This window comes from Neovison vison, chromosome 11 (genome assembly GCF_020171115.1).
Source record: "Neovison vison isolate M4711 chromosome 11, ASM_NN_V1, whole genome shotgun sequence".
In the NCBI taxonomy this organism is placed as follows: Eukaryota; Metazoa; Chordata; class Mammalia; order Carnivora; family Mustelidae; genus Neogale; species Neogale vison.
The window spans coordinates 86,083,341-86,101,005 of record NC_058101.1 but is presented as its reverse complement, the minus strand read 5'-3'; the positions used below and the strand labels follow the sequence as shown (position 1 = coordinate 86,101,005).

The 17,665-nt window shown below is 37.0% G+C and overlaps 1 protein-coding gene across 2 annotated transcripts in view; it reads right to left on the bottom strand.

The window, feature by feature from the left end:
* Positions 1 to 17,351, bottom strand: part of ANKRD50 (ankyrin repeat domain 50) — a 34,571-nt gene extending 17,220 nt beyond the window's left edge. The window contains exons 1-2 of one of the 2 annotated variants that reach the window (XM_044224036.1): positions 17,334 to 17,351; positions 14,398 to 15,345 (exon numbers count right to left, since the gene is read on the bottom strand). In XM_044224036.1, coding sequence (XP_044079971.1) covers positions 14,398 to 14,909 — 512 coding nt within the window. In that variant the 5' untranslated portion in view covers positions 14,910 to 15,345; positions 17,334 to 17,351. Of the gene's footprint in view, positions 1 to 14,397; positions 15,346 to 16,917; positions 17,143 to 17,333 lie in introns of those variants that run through there. The other variant, XM_044224035.1, reaches the window with a different exon arrangement.
* Positions 17,352 to 17,665: the final 314 nt, after the last annotated feature.

Below are 17,665 nucleotides of genomic sequence, written 5' to 3'. Positions count from 1 at the left end.
ACACAGGAATACTATTCAGCCATCAAAAAAAAAATGAACTCTTGCCATTTGCAATGACATGGATTAACTAGAGGGTATTATGTTAAGCAAAATAAGTCAATCAGAGAAAGACAATTAACATATGATCTCACCCAAGAAAGTTCTTCCCCATCTGCCTTTCCCGTGTATGTCACTTCATATATCTCAGCATCCCCTAGTTTCTTTTCTTTTCTTTTTGTTTAAGATTTTATTTATTTATTGGAGAGAAAAAGAGAGAACGTGCAAATGAGAGTGGACAAGCACAGGGAGCAGACTCCCTGCTCAACTCAATCTCAGGTCCCTGGAACGTGCCTGAGCTGAAGGCAGAAACTTAAACCAAGTTAAGCCAAAGTCCTTATGTGAAAATCTTGAGTGTCATTCCTGAGTCCTCCCTTTTGCTGTAGTCACAATGCTCTCCTTTCAGTTCTAACACCAAACATGTATTTTTGGTTTTTTGTTTGTTTGTTTTTGTTTTTTTAGGCCAATGCACTTTGTACTCCCTCTGCCTAGAAAGTTCCCCCATATAGAATTTCTTATTCTTTATGTTTCAACACAAATTTGCTTCTGAAAGACATGTTCCCTGATCACCATGTCTTACAAAGACTTCATCATCACTTATTGTTATCATTCTAAATTAATTTCTTGCACTATTTGTGTAATGTTGTTGTAAGGCTGAAATGAAACTCTTCCATGTCTATCGCCCCTCCCCTAAGACTTGGCTCTCTCCTACCACGTTAGCTACTCTTCACATCTTCTCAACCTTTCAACATGGAACTATGTCAATATTCAGATCTTGGATTTTCTCTTTCTTCTTCTCTATTTACGTGCACTTTTTACATTAGTTTATTAATGTCCTTAAGTACCATCTATATTCCACTGAAATTTACATATACAGCTAGCACCTCTTTTCTGAATCTAGACTTGTGAATCTAACTACTTACTCAACTTCTCTGCTTAGGTATCTAATGTTAAACATAACAAAACCTAAGCTTCAGACCTCTAACCCTCATCTTGTGCTTCCCTTAGTGTTCTCTGCTTCATTAAAGAGCAATCCCATCGTTCCAGTTTCTCAGGCCAAAAGTTTTAGAATCGTCCATTGTTTAGGAACTTCTCTTTGTTTTCCTCATACTCCACATCCAATGTGCCTTCAGATCAATTTTAAAAATAATCAAAACAGGACAATTCTCACTACTTCCAACACTACCCAAGTCCAAGCACCACTGCCCCTAACCTTCATTTCTACACTAGCCAGCTACTGATTTCCTTGTTTTCACCTTCACCAAACCAGTTCTCAACAAAGTAGCCAACATGATCCCTTAAAATCTTAAGCCAGACAATGTTACTACTCTGTTTAAAAGACCTGATGTCTTCCAAACGACTGAAAGTAAGAGTAAATGTCCTTACAACAGCCTTGAAGTCCATACATTGTATGGATCCTGTTCTCTACTGGTCTCCTACACATACCCTCTTACTTACTCTGTTCTAGCCACACAGGCTCCCTTATTTTTCTTGGATTATATTAAACCAGGTTCCACTTCAGGACTTTGCACTTGATATTTCCTCAGTCTGTAAAGTTCCTGTCAGAAGCTTCCTTCACAATGCCCTAATCTCCCCTATGTAAAATAGCAATCTTTCTCCCACAATCTCCAGCACATCACTACTATTCTCTTTACTCTAGTCTGATTTTCCACACAACTTTTACTGTCAATTGATATGCTATATAGTATCTTAATATTTTATTTTTCTACCCACCACCCACCCCAACCCAAAAAATGTAAGCTCAATAAACATGGATGACATTTTCACTTTTACTAATATATCCCAGTATTAAGAATGGCATCTGGTGCATTCCTAGTATCCAATATATAATTGTTAAGTGAATGAATGAATTAATAGAACCAAGTAAAAGTGAGAACTCAAAAAATACATAATACATGCCTATATCTCACACTGGTACTATTATAGGTTAATAGTGAAAGATATGGCACCCAACAAATGCCAGTAAAACAATCAAGAATTTTTAAATATTATGACCTAAAAAAGGTAAGATATAAAGGAAATAATAAAAAAATACTCATTTTTTTTTACATTTCAAAACAAAATTTTACAAACAAAATGGCAAGCCACAGGATCAAAGATATTAAAAATAAAAAGCTACCACTTCACGTTCACTTTCCGAAACATAAAGAACTATGAGAATACAGTGTCAGTGACCTAAAAGAGTAATGGAAATTCAAATATACAACACTATAAGAGGATAAACTGATACAATTTTAAAGCATAGTTTGGTGCTACCTCACAGAATTGAAGATGAATATACATACCTTACGATCCCAAAGTTCACTTCTAACTAGGCAATTTGGAGTCACCCTTCACTACTTCATTTCTAGTATATATCCCCAAGAGAGAATGTTCTGAGAACCACAGTTCTGTGAAAATTTAAAAGCTCAATATATCTTTTGCGGGCAGGGATTGGGGATGGGAGTGAGAACACACCCATGCATGTGAGTCCGGTGGGGAGAAAGGAAAAGGGAGAGAAAGAATCTTAAGCAGGCTCCACACTCAAGCACAGAGCCCAATGTGGGGCTTGATCCTATGACCCAGAGAGATTATGACCCCAGCAGAAATCAAGAGTCAGACATTTAACCAAGTGAGCCACCCAGGTGCCCCATAAAAAGCGGAATACACCTTAAAGGAATATCAACATCACAACAACAAATGAATTACAGCATAAAGACTGGAATTATATATTGTATAGTAGTGAAATGAATCATGAAGAACCACAAATAATAACATAGATAACATAAAAACAAAAGTTACACAAAAAATACTGCAGCATACTGCCAACAACACAATGCCATTTATATAGAAGAGTGGTTTTGAAAGTGTGGTCTGAGGATCCCTAAGGGATTCCTATACCTTAAAACCTTTCAGGGTAAGAATAAAACTAAGATGTGATTTGCCTTTTCACTCTAGATCACTCTGAAGGATACAGTGGAGTTTTACAGAGGCTGCATTCAAAAGCAGATATGATAATCCAACTGTCTTTTATTAAGCCTAAAATTGGAAAGAGTTGCAAAAAATATAAAATAATGCTCTTAAGTATGTGGTTTTGGGTTTGGTTTTCTTTTTGTTTCTTTTTTTTTTTTTGGTCCTTGACAATATATATTCTTTCACTGAAATGTCACTTATGTTAATATGTGATGAATTTATTATTAAATATTTATTAGTACATATTTTTAAAATTCATCAGTTTAAATTTCAAATACAACAAATACTGAAAAGTAACCCACATAAACAAAGGTTCTTTGAGGTCCTTAATAATTTTTAAGAGTCCAAAGAGAACCTAAAATAAAAAAATTTTGAGAACTGTTGACATGGAATCAAAAATATAAAATATAAAATATTTTAAATAATAAATAATATTTATAAATATTAAATAAATATTTATAAATATTAAATTATAATTATTAAATTAAATTATAAATATTAAATATTAAAATAAAATATAAAACTTGAGCATACAACTAGTAGGTGAATATACATATCTCCCTATATAGTCAAACTGCATATAAATTAAACTACATAGATATAGAAAGTAAATCCATAAGAGGGATCATCTTATGGGGTGTGAGATCAAAATTAGTAAGGGATACCTGAGAAGGCTTCAAATGTGGATTATTTTTTTCTTTAAAACAAAACAGAAAACTCAGATTTCAAGCAAATATGGTAAATAGGTAGGTAGAGGCATATTTGTTCTTTCTTGTATAACTGAAAAATTTCAGGGGTAGGAACAATCTATCATTTTCTCCACAAATTCTTTTTCTGCAGCCATTTCTTGTACTTGGTGCCACTAATTTTTATGTTTCAATTCCTGTGAAGCCCATGGTTTGCAAGCTGCTTCTCTCTCTAAATTAGCACTTAATAAACATAGTAATTAAACCTTAAGCTACAAAAAGTTCTTTTTTCTCCTAGTGAATATGAATTTTAAATGATAATCTCAGAAAGATTTATAAAAATTAAACTATGAAACACAGATGAAACTATGGGTTTACAGGAGAGGCAAAAGGTGGCCTCATGATTCACATCATGTAACATCAGTCTGATGCTGTTAAAGAGTCTTCTATTTTATAAAAACTAATTTCAACATGCATTTTAAGAGACTACAAATAAAATAAAAAATACTGGTTCCAATGGATTCTTATCATCTAAACTATATAATCTCTCTACATTAATTGCTCCACAGAAAAATGTGTACTATTTCAAAACTGAATATGGTAGAGCAACACAAATTATCAATATGAGCAAATTTATAATGTTTTCAATTAAAATAGTTATTCCTCAATTCAAGAAATAGTTACTGAGTCTCTATTATATTCTATGCCCTGGAGATAGAAAGGGAACAAGACAGGCAAGCTGTCTCCTCATTCCAGTAGGTAGGCATAAAGTCAAAATAAACAAATGCACAAAATAATTTCAGATCATGATAGATACTGAAAATTAAGAAACAAAACCAAGTGGGATGGTCTGATTTAAGAAACTGACTGGGTGGGGAGATTTCTTAAAGACTCGGTGGAAAGGAAAGGCTCTTTGAGGATATAAAGTCGGTTGATATCTAAGTGATATCAGATAGAGTAGTCATAGAAAAATCTGCTCACTGGAACCTGACCTATTTCAAAGCATATTAAGGTAATGATATGGAAAAAGAGCAATTAATAAGGATGAAAGTGGTACAAGCTGAGGTCAAAGGCTAGGCAAAGAAGGGACCATGTAAAGATTAGACTTTATTCTAAAGGTAGTGAGAAGCCATTGGCAGATTTTAAGCAGATAAGTAATATGATCTGAGACTCAAACTGCTTAGTGAAGATAAGCGGGATGAATAGAGATAGCAACAGGAAGACCATGTTGGGAGGCCAGTGCAGGAGTCTACACAAGAAATAATTGGAGTAGCAGAAATGGGGCTGCAGAAGTGAAGGTATTTATTTTACTTGAAATAAAACAAAAGTAGTTAATGAATTGAGTGTAGGGGATGAATGAAATTGAGGAACCAATGATTTCTAAATTTTTGATGAAAATTATGGATTTCCTATTTGAAATATTATTTCCTTAGCTTTTTTATCATTAGTTATTTTTACAATAGTGGTATATTACTGGTTCCATACCTTTCTCATCCTCTTTGAACTGAGAAGCTTGCCACAACAGGTCCTTCTCACGGTCATAGTAGAAGCAAAGAAGATAAGCCCAATTACTCATGCTCACTTTAAGCCTGTTTGGATCATGCCTACTGACATCCCACTGGTCAAAGCAAATCACGTGGTTGAGCCAAATGGAAAAAGGCAGAGAAGCATATTTCTCCTCTAGTAGAAAGAACTGCAATATCATGGCAAACCCCAAGAATACACAGAAAGATGAAGATCAAAAACAAATACTTCAATCTATAACAATTTCTTTTCTTTTTAAGATTTTTATTTATTTGGGGGCGCCTGGGTGGCTCAGAAGGATGGGCCTCTGCCTTCGGCTCAGGTCATGGTCTCAGGGTCTTGGGATCAAGCCCTGTACTGGGCTCTCTGTTCAGTGGGGAGCCTGCTTCCCCCTCTCTCTCTCTGCCTGCCTTTCTGCCTACTTGTGATCTCTCTCTGTGTGTCAAATAAATAAATAAAATCTAAAAAAAAAAAAAAATTTTTATATATGTTTGATAGAGAATGAGCATAAGCATGGGGAGAGGCAGGCAGAGGGAAAGGAAGCAGCAGACTCCCACTGAACAGGTGGCATGAATTGGGTCTGGATCCCAGGACCCTGGGATCATGACCTAAGCCGAAGGCAGATGCTTAACCGACTGAGCCACCCAGGCACCCCAATGTATTACAGTTTTTATGTATTCAAATCATGAGTCATAATTGTAAAAGATTAGCAGCTTCTGGAAAGCTCCAAATCTTTTTTCCAGATAACAAGTAAGATATAATTAGTTCTCTTAATTAATACTTATTTTTTAAATTAAGCAATTACATGAGCACTTAAGATTCTATTTTATTACCAATGACTATATTTATTATTTTTTTTATTTTTAAAAAAGATTTTATTTATTTGAGACAGAAAGTGAGCACAAGTGGAGAGAAGGATCAGAGGGAGAAGCAGACTCCCCATTGAGCAAGGAGCTTGATGCCTGGCTTGGATCCCAGGACCCTGAGATCATGACCTGAGTCGAAGGCAGACACTTAACCGACTGAGCCACCCAGACACCCTTCCAATGACTATATTTAACTATGCATGTATATAGTAAAAAAAAACAACAACATTACATTAGAATATATCTGAGATTAGAGGGACACCTGAGCAGCTCAGTCGGATAAGCATCGCATTCAGGTCAGGTCATAATCCTGGGGTCTTGGGATCAAGCCCCACATCCGGATCCCTGCTTGCAAGGAGCCTGCCTCTCCCTCTCTTCCCCATTCGTGCTATCTCTCACATTCTTTCTCAAAAAAATAAATACCATTAAAAAAAATGTGTTTCTCAGGTTAGAATAACATGAAAGAGAGAAATTGACTTATATAAGACAGTTATGTATATAGTATGGTCAAAGACAAAACTAGAACAATGTAGAGTAAATAAGCAATCAATCAGAATATACTTAAAGGTGCATTTTTTTAAGTGTTAAGCTCTATACCCAACATGGGACTTGAACTCACAACTGTGAGATCAAGAGTCACCTGCTCTACTGACCAACCCAGTCAGGTGCCCCTTAAAAGGTATTTTTAAGGGCAGAAAAGTATTTACTTATTTCATTCCATAAAATCAAACCATTTTATCATATGGAAAACATCTGATTTCATAAAATTTTTTTTAAAACATCAAAAATGCTCGGGGCACTTGGGTGGCTCAGTGGGTTAAAGCCTCTGCCTTTGGCTTAGGTCATGATCTCAGGATCCTGGGATCGAGCCCCGCACTGGGCTCACTGCTCAGCGAGGAGCCTGCTTCCTCCTCTCTCTCTGCCTGCCTCTCCACCTACTTGTGATCTCTGTCAAATAAATAAATAAAATCTTAAAAAAAACCAAAAATACTAAAAACAAGGTGAAGCAAAAACAAAAACAAAAAATCTGCAACATACATAACAGAAAGTCCATATCCTCTCCCCCTCTCTCTCTCCATATATATATGAAGTTCTTACTAGACACTGAGAAAAATAAGACTATTCCTACTTTTCACATCTCTTACCCACAATAACACTGACTTATACACTTAAAATGTTTCTTGAAGCAACAAATGAGCTTGTGTGCTCTGTGCTCTGATGCAGTTTTGGAAACATGATACCTGCTTTAGATGGAATAGAATGAAATTATCAAGAACTTTTAATAAAGGTAAGCAGGGAAATTTGAATTTGCAGTATAGGTTAGATTATCATAATCTCAGAGAAATGACCTAAAGAAAGCACTATTTTATTAAGGCTAATTGGCCAACTATGAACAAAAGGAATTAGAATATAGAGGCTAAAATTAAAAAGATCAACTAGGAGTAGATGAATAAATATTCTAGATTAGGATAAAAGATTCAAGAAACATTCTAAGAAAATGATTAAATACTTTAGAATAAACTAATAGAAAATAATCAAAGAAAACTCTAGAAACAAACTGAGGGCAGTGCTTCTTAAATTTCAACATGCACTGGATTCACTTAGGAAATGGGTTAAAAGGCACATTCAGATTCAAAAGACCTGAGATTCTGCATTTCTAATAACTTCCAAGAGATGCCGATAATATTGATCTTAAGACCACACTTAAGTCTAGGAAGTAAGAACTAAGAAACAACTTAGATACTAAAAGTCCATTTTCCCAGAATTCCAGATAATGACCAAGTTTCATATTAAATGCTTTCATCCTATATCCTTCTACCTGGCAGTTGCTAAAGTTGCATTTTTACATTTATTTTTGTGAATATTTGTCCAGTGTGTATTCCCTTCTACTCCCCGTCCCCCCGACACACACTTAACCCAGTGTCCTGTTTGGCTCACTGCTCTAGCCCTGACACTGAGTGTATTTCTGGCACCCAGCAGGTGCAGAGTATTTGTTTCAGAAATAAATGAATGAGCCAAATGAACAGAAACGCTGAAAGAGATGCTGATTTGAAAAAGACAGAAAGGTTAGTGAAGAACACGCCAGTGAAAAGATACATGTTGATCAGAGTGAGGGTAAAGGTTATTGATGTAGATTTCACTGCTATCATATTAGATATGACCACTGGTAGCCACATAAGTAAATAAAATTATTAAAGGAGCATGTATAAAGAGAGAAGAACTAAGTAAGATTTGTTGGACAAACACTCAAAGAGAACCTAGAGGGAGAGTGACCAAACGATGTAGTCAGGGGATTTTGAAAGGAAGAAATTACAAACAATGAAAAAAGTTCTAGGACTTATCATCTAAGGTTAAGATAGAGAGAGCAATGAGTTCAGAAACTACACTACATAAATATCTTTCTGTGGGTATGTATATACAGAAGTCAAACATCAGTAAGTTAAAAAATGAGGTCATAGAAGTAGTACCTGAATATACAAATTCAAAGTATGAAGATTTGGTGGGAAGTTTTTTAAAAAATCATTTTTTTTTTTTCCCAGAGGAACAGAAAACATGTTCGTGTCTGAAAATGCCAGTAGGAGCCAGGCTGGATATATAAACAAAAGAAGTGATCTTGGAATGGAGTAACAGAGTTGGGGGAACTGGTGTGTAGGTCCCATCTAAAGACAGCACTTAACTCAGCTCTACCAAATAACTGATTCTAAAGAATGAGAACCCAATATTGTCAAACTTCCTTTTGTTTTTTCAAGAAAAACTAAAAATCTGGATGTGTGTGTGTGAAATTTCCTGAATTGGGTAAAAAATATTCTACTTGTAGCGTATAACTTTACTCTCTCTGGTCTAAAAAGAAATTCTGAGTTATTAAGAAGTAAATCAAAGAATGGCCAAGCAGAACTAAAAATATAACTGAAATTAAACAGTAAAAATATGGAGCAATATGTTATGTCATTATAGCAGAGTGATTAAAGGTAGTGGAATGGTTCAGCAAATGATAAAAAGTAATAGGAACGGGAACCAAAGGTAGTAGCTCTTAAGATATGAATATAAAAGAGAAAGTACCCAACAAGGGTAGAAAGAAAAGGTTTTAGGAAGGGAAAGAGGGAGGGCTTGAATGAATGGAAGTCCATCTTAAAGTGAATAACGTGGTTGAAAATTGGAAAATAACAGACAATTCAGTGAAAAATGACTACCTTAGACCATAATGAATAAAGAATTTTGATTATGAAAATTACATTAATCCATTTATTTTATTTAAAAAGTGAACAGTAAAGACACTTTACAAGATCTTTTAATCTGATAACATCTAAGAATGGATAGTGACAGTTAGAAATTATTAGTAGTATTAGTTATAGAAGACAGATAATGGAAAGGGAATATTTTTCCTTGAAAATACCCCCAAACTGAGGGTAAGAGGGAAGCACACATTCCAGTTTCATTCTGTTCTTAGTCCCTTTGTTGAGTATGCCAAAAATACTTGGAGCCAGTTAAGACAGAAGATAGACATCTGGCCACTTAAAACTATCTGGACTAATGCCATATTCATACATGCTAAAGAGCAGACACAGCAGGTTAGTAAATTAATAATCACTATATCAATCTGGTCTGCATTGAAAACTGACCAAAATAATATAACATTTCAATTCCCTTTCTTACACAAGAACTTCAGCAGTCCTTCATTTAGGTTCAAACATATTCTAGAAAGGTAAGTAGCATTATTCACTCATTCAGATGATAATCAGTTAGCACATGCTATATGCAAAGTGCTATTCAAAGCACTATGGTAAATATAAAAAATTAATCAGTCATGAATAATGTCATGAAGAAGCATATGCCTAATAGAGGAGATAACAGAAGAGATATGCATAAATAGCCAGAAAAGAAACTAAAAATCTACAGAGATACAAGTGAAAAATGATATATGTTCAAGGAGAAGGAAATAAAAAGACAAGAAAAAGGATTCAACCATTTGAGGATTCCTAACTGACATAAAAAACAAATGTCAGTTTGGTCTTCCGGTTTCCAATTCTTTTCTAACAAGCATTTCTCTATAACACATTTTCTTGCTAAACTCTCAAAGTTCAGTCAGTCATCCTAATTCTTCATCACAATTTTATTCCATTTACACATTACACAGAACAAAATCTTTTTATTAAGGAAAATTGATATCACACATAGAAAACTCATACCTGGTCCTGCAGATTGTTAACTAGAAATAAAAACCAGAGAATGGTATCTACCAGGAACAAAAAATTTGTATTTCCCACTACCACATCGGTCTAAATCTCCGAGAACATCCTTGGGTTTAAGGATCATGACAGAAAGGTTCAGAAAGGAGATTCTGTTTGAATGAAATAACCATGTCCAGTTGTGTTTCTAAGCCAGTCACAAGATCTGAAACTACTACTCTCTTTCTCACATTCCCTAACTTAGATACCTTGACATGCCTGTCAAAAATAATTGTAATTTGTTTACAGTTTTATGACTACCAGAAGAGTCTAACACTAACTCTAGAAAATACACAAAATACACAAAGTTTTGCAAAAAGAGCCTGAAGGGGAAAAGGCAAAATGAAAGAAACTGCCCCTAATTCTAAAGTAAAAATGTAATTGTCATAGACTTAGTTCCATCAACAGAAATGAGAAAAAAAATTCTAAACATAGGAACAACAGCTTTGCAACTTAACCAATTAAGAGAGAAAAATGAAAAAGGGAAAAAAAGAAATTAATGGGTCTTCATTCATCATTCCCTTTAGATCATATAATTCCTTCCAACTAGTGTTAAAACATTCACGTGTCGCATGAACACTGTAACAAGGATTTACCCCAAATATTACTTCTTTATAGAAATAGGATAATATTACTCTAAGAATTTGAGCTCCATTAAGGCAGGGCATTTTGTCTGTTTTAATTCACTGACTTAACTCCAGGTGGACTCTACTTAACACAGAGAAGGTTCTCAATAAATATCTCCAGCTGTACTGTGCTTAAAACACAAAAGACTCTCAAATATTCGACGTAAGAATGAATGTCAGAAGAAATCTTGTGACAACTAAATAAAAAAATCAAGATAGTATATCTTGTGAGAATGGAAAGAAAGCAGCAACATTTAACTAGATTAAAATAATGTTCCTCTTATTTTTATTATCATATAGTAAAAGACCAGTAGTTAACAAGTTACCACGCAGGTGTAAGACCTGTAATCATGTAAGATTTTTTGTGGTATTACATATTCTATCTAGTATCATTAAAGATAAATACTAGGGAAAAAATTAGGAAGTAAACTGAAGTGTATAAAACACATCTGATACTGAATCACTTCTCTGCAATTTCCGAAACTTTGTTGATCTGTGATAAAGTAATATTTTTATCAATTTTCCAATTATTATATACTATTAAATTGTTTCACACATGAATATATGAAACCATCAATATTACCAACTGTTCGATGTTAAAAAAGTAACAATGTAAAACCGGTTTTGAGTTTTTTCCCAAAAGTGAAAAAAAAATTTTACTTTGCTTATATTTCATCTCCTATCATGTTATAATAAGCTTTGATCTCTGTCTCCCTTAAAATAATATAATTTATTGAAAACAATGATTGCCTACCTGTTGAATTACATTTCTCCCTGCCTAAATAAAATAGATTCCTATCAAAATTCTCTAAAGGACTTTCTTAACAAATCAATCACCAATCAACCTAAAATAAAATCTTGACTCTTTCAAAAGTAAAGGCTTAGATCATCTAATGCCATAGACTATGCAAAAATATTTCTCTTTAGCTATGACTTGTATTCTCACATTTGCATTTATTTGACTATGGTTATAGTAGAGCTTCACAGTCTTAGAGGAAATGTATTCTATGAATTATCAGAAACAGTTGTTACAATACCAAAGTTACCTAATTTATTTAATGATTAATTACTTTAATGATGAAGAAAGTAACTCAGGTTTCTGAAAGATCCAGGAGGAAATTAAAAGCACCAAAATGTTCCAAATAGAAAGACTATATTTCCATTATCATTTGGGAATACAAAGTGATTAGTTACTTCTGTCAGTCAGAAAATCGGGATTGGTGTGGTTTTTACAACTACCTCTAACTGCTTCTTATTTCCCTTCAATTAGTTAATAACTAAAATTCATATAGAGGAAAAAATAGGAGTATCATCTCAGTAGAAGGACATTTTCTCAAAAAAATTTATGATGCCATACATAAAAGTCTGCTCAAAATCGGAATATAGCAAAAATATAGTTATCGGGCATGATTTTAAATATTTAAGGACATTTGAAATTTACACATAAATTCCAAGAAAATAAACTGTAATTACCTACTTTAGTTGGACTAAGTTCAACTTAGTTAGCTAAGTTCTTTGAAACTGATTTCCCAAGGTGTTAAATCCAAATAACATATAAGAAATGAAAATATAAAAAATAAAAATTCAGCTCTTCAATTAGTGATAGGATCTTCACAAAAAGTAGGAAGTCAACAGGAAAAGAGTTGCTTATGTACAGAGACTTTACATCTCTTAAAAAGTACAGATTTATATATATTAAAGATATCACTGATTCCCTATTTAAAACCGTCCACTGAACCTGGTATTTCACGCCTGTGCACCAATATCACCTAACAGATTTACTTGTTATTTAAAAATGATCTTAATAGTTTTAACTCTGATGTCGGTGGCTAAAAGCAAAAGGTAACAGATTTGTCCTGAGTTTTACTGGACTGCACTTATACATTAAAAACTCGGCAATAATATCACACCTCTCAAAGACACATCCCTTTGGGTGACTTTAATATACCCATCCTATGTTTGAATTCCATAACACTAAACATTAAGATAATTCTGGACTACTACTGTATCACTTATATGGGTAATCTGAAACCTACACTCAAATCACAACTGTGACACACACCCCTGTCCTCCACAAACTTCTAATCCACTCCCCCCCACAAGTCCTTCAAAGAATTTCTATGATTACAAATCTGTATTCAGATACACATACTTCAAATCCCAGCTCTGCCACTTACTAGCCTTTAACCTTGGACAAGTTACTGAGGCCTTCTGTGCCTCGGTTTCCTCATCCATGAAATGGGAATAATAATAGTATCTATTTCACAGGATTGCTATGAAAATAATTTAGCATTTGTAAATCACGTAGAACAGGGACACATAATGTTTGCTATATAATTAATATTTTCAATATCAGTTTAAATTAATAGATTAAATACCATTAAATAATAGATTCCATACCATTAGATAATGAGGACATCATAAAAACAAACATCACTCCTTTCATAACAATTCAAATCCTGCTTAAATGACTCCTAGAGACACACAGAGAAACAGACATAGGGTCACACATACATACATGTACCCTAATCTCTACCGTACTGTATACCTGCAGCTTTGGGGAACAAACTTTTGCCTGCTAAGAACTATTAACTGCAAGGGGATCAAAGTGTATGCAAACGAGTAATTCAAGCAGCAGTGAGGCAATAGCAAGCAGAAAAATAACAATCTGCCGACTTCTTTTACAATGAGCAGAGGGGTGATAGGCAAAAAATTCTTTTCAAGGAATCATGTTTTCTTCGCTCACTTGCTCTCTTCTTAGACCAATCAATTTACCAATGGAAAAATGCTTAATTGAGGTTAGGAAAAAAGTTGTTTTTCATACTGCTCACTAAAAGTACTAAAATTACGCCAGATTTTCATTATTTTATAAATATCACATATTTAAAAGCACCACTTAACTTTTTGTTTACTTGATAGTGGAATACATCCCAAAACACAGATTTTCTTCAGATTTTCAATGGCCAATGATCTTTCAAAAAGAACTTGCCTCACTTAAAGAAATAAGAATACTATAAGCAAAAAAGATTCTATGCTGAGAGTTCCTTTAAATTCAGTGCCATATATAGTGCCCTATACCCTCCCTGAAACTGTAGCCTCTTTTCCAGGCAGCTAAGTGGTTTTCTCTACTACAAGAACAAATATCCCTTACCAGTTATAGATAACATTAGAAAAGTAAATAAACAATTGCCATAAATTTGAAAAAAATAAGTTTCTGCAGTGCTTCACATTGTTATTAGAAAGTAAAATAAATTAATTTTAATCCATATCCTGTGCAACACAAAGCTTAAATTTTGTTTCCTTCAATACTCAAAGTAAACATGTGTATTTACAACTACAGATTATCCCCAAATGTGCAGGTACCCCATAAAATTTTAAAACAGACAAAAATACAGACCAAAATCTAGAAAACATTAATTTTTGCTTAGAAACTAGAACATCATGGCATTCTTACTGTTACCTTTTAAACGCTTCAGCTGGGTTCCTTTCACATTCTCCAGGCTGTAAGAGGCTTTGGACTGCTGGATCCCTTAGTTTATCCTCATATCCTTGGAGTAGTCCACTGCGGCAGATCTGGGCAACTAGACCTCTAATAAACCCTCCAACACACAAAGTATCAGAGTCTTGGGCTTTGCAGAAATGAAAGGCCAAAGCTTGGCGATGTAAACCTCTCTGCAAGCTTGCAGGTGAACTTGGCCACAGCAGCTCAGTACATAGGGCTGTCTTGCCACTGCCAGGCCCTCCTACCAACAACACACCCCAGGCAGCTCCTTTTCCAGAGACAACACTAGCATTATTCCCAGAATTCATTACAAGGGATGGTGTGTTGACAGCACTATTGCAGCAGTTAGTTTTCTCCTGGAGGCAATGCTGAAGCTTGTGGAAAACCCACTCCCTACAGTAAAACTGCTTCCCCTGCAGTAAACTCGTTTGAGCCATTTTGCAGACTTTCTCTTCCCAAGGATTAGTCATAATAGGTTCCTTATCTTCAACATTTGCTAGATCCTGGATACATCAACACAGGTCTTTACATCCATTAGGACATAACTTGCAAATTAAGTTGACTTTGAATGATACAGTAATGAGTTACAGTAAAACTCAACAGCCATAGATGCCATTTGCCAACAGAATGTGCATGACTTTATTTGACTCTTTACTCTTGATTATCAGCAGAGACTCTATTAGTTTAACTGTTGAACTGGTGGAAAATTGCCTGGTTCCAAAGCGTGGCAATACTTTCCCTAAATCTTGATGGGTCACATAACTCCATGGTTATATCTTAGAGTTTATGTGATTGTGGATGTTTCAAGTGTGCAGATGAGACAATACATCTGGAAAACTAAAGAGAATGCCCAATCTTTCAATTTGTACAAAATGCTTCTCCAGATTCGAAGTGTTAATTCTGTATCTGAAAATTAGATGCAGAAAAGATGTCTATTATAGTAAATGCCATCAAAGAGGTTACATGTATACAGTAGATCGGTAGTTCTATATTTCTTGTTGGAGGACAATCACTCAAAGTACTAGACTTAACCAGTTTCAGGCATCTGGGCAATTGCCAGGGAGGGAACTGTTTCAGATTATGTGGCAGAAATGACAGCCCACTGTTACCACCTTCTTAATCCAAAGCATTCAAAAACTGCATTTTCAAGAGAGTAGATTCTTAATGAACCTGTTCACAGATTTGTAGGTTCAAAAGAGGAGGCAAATCAACAATTTCCACAAATAACTAAAATAAAACAATATCTTAGTGCAAAATATCGTGTTAAGAGCTTGTTTACTTAAAAGTTTACAAAGGATACAATTTGCCAGTTAAAATAATCTCAAAAATCCATATACTTAAAAAAAAAATCCATATGCTTCATCTTTGGTACTTTCAAAAAGTTGGACAATTGCCCCCCAGAATCAAAATTACATTTTCCTTTCTGAATTCTACTTCCTCTATGGTTATGCTTCCCAAAGAGCTGCATTTTTATCAAGTTACCCTAGATTAAAACAAACAAACCAACAAAACTGTGTAAAAAGGAAAAAAAAAAAAAAAAGGCTTTATGCACATACAGTAACATCCTTAACTCTGGCCAAAAAGGTCTTTCCGACTAGCTTGGTAGAACAGCGCCAGTTAAAGGAAGCTCTATTAAACTGCACAGTCCAGCCAGTCAAGGACTCCGTTTACTCGACTAGTCACACTTCTTTGTTGATAGTTTGCAAAACCTAGGGGATGATTACCAGGGCTGTGGCTGGATGGGAATGAGTTAAAAAAACAAAACAAAACAAAACAAAACAAAAAACTGAGGGGAGGATGGGGATGATCTTAAACGATAAATCTAAACACCAGTACAATGTGAATTCTTCCTTCCTCTGCGCTATAGATACACGTTTTGGATTGGGATGAGGATTGGAATCTACTACTGTGGCCGGAGAAAAGGCTGCTGGGGAGAATTTCTTCCCACGCAGAAAAGGGATAAGGAGTAGAGTGCTCCAGGGCTGGTTGGTGTTTGCCTACAGTTCCGGCCTCTAGTTTCAGCTGATAGACAAAAGGAACTCCGGGATTCCCAGAGACGGGAACCACCTTCGGTCTGAGCAGCCAGGAGCCACAGGGGGGCCACCTCGGAGAAGACACCGACTGAGGTGCAGCTTCTACGCTGAGGTCTTCCCTTCAAGAAGGCTGGGAACGCCCCAAACACCCCGCCCCGCCCCAAGATTTTGGGGTGTGTCTTTTGAAGGGGGAGGGGGGTGCCCGACGTCCTTGCCAATCCCAGATGAGGGGTCGCCTCCCTGTTGGTGTCCAGCTCTGAGCCCCCAACAACACGCGCCGCTCCCGCCCCCGCCCGATCCACGGCGGAACGTGGGGAGAAGTCGGTCTGGGGCCGGAGACTAGAAAGGGTGGGCGGGTGAGTCAGGTTCGAACCTAGCCAAAGCCCCCAAGCTTCCGACCTGAGAAGGGGCCTCGCTTCTATTCCCGCTGCCGCCCCTCAGTTACCTCGGCCCCAGCCGCCGCCGTGGCCGCTGCCGCCCCGGCGGACTCTAAGCCCCAGACACTTGCTCCTCTGAGAATCCGCGACCGCCAGCGCTCCCTGTACTCCAACTGCAGCCGCCTCCTTCGCTCGGCCTGGGGTTCGCTCTCCGGTCCAGATTCGCCTGTTGGCCCCCGGCAACTGCCAGTTCCAGCTGCCCCAGCAGCCTCGGTCGTGCTCCGCCCAACCCCCACCAGCCAACCGCCGCCGCCGCCGTCAGGGCAGTGACTGTCTCAGGCAGCCCGGGACTAGGCCGGCTCCGCCCCGCCCCACTCCTCGGCCCCGCCCCCACGCCCAGGCCCCGCCCCCCGGCCGTTCGCCCTTTCTTCGCCCGCCCGCTCCTCCCCTTGCCCCTCCCCTCCCCTCCCCCCACTGCGCCCACCCGTCGCCGGCAGTGCCTGGGCGTGTGCGGGCGCCTGGACTCCGCTGCCCGCGTAGCTGGGGAACCTTTGGGGGAAGGGGCGGGGGTGGCCTTGGGGCCCCGCCTTTCGGAGGGGCGGAGAAAGGGGCGGGGGCTGCGTTCTCACGTCCCCGAGCTCACGCGAGTCGCTGCTCCCACCCACCCCGTCACCACTCGGCCCTGAGCCTTTCTTTGTCTTCCAGGCCGGAGGGACTCGCTGGCTTTGGGGGCCATATCCGCTCCTGGGAAGGGCAGTTGGGCGGGCAGAGTTCCCTCTTGCCTCTCCCTTAAACCCGTTGTTCCAAAAGACCATT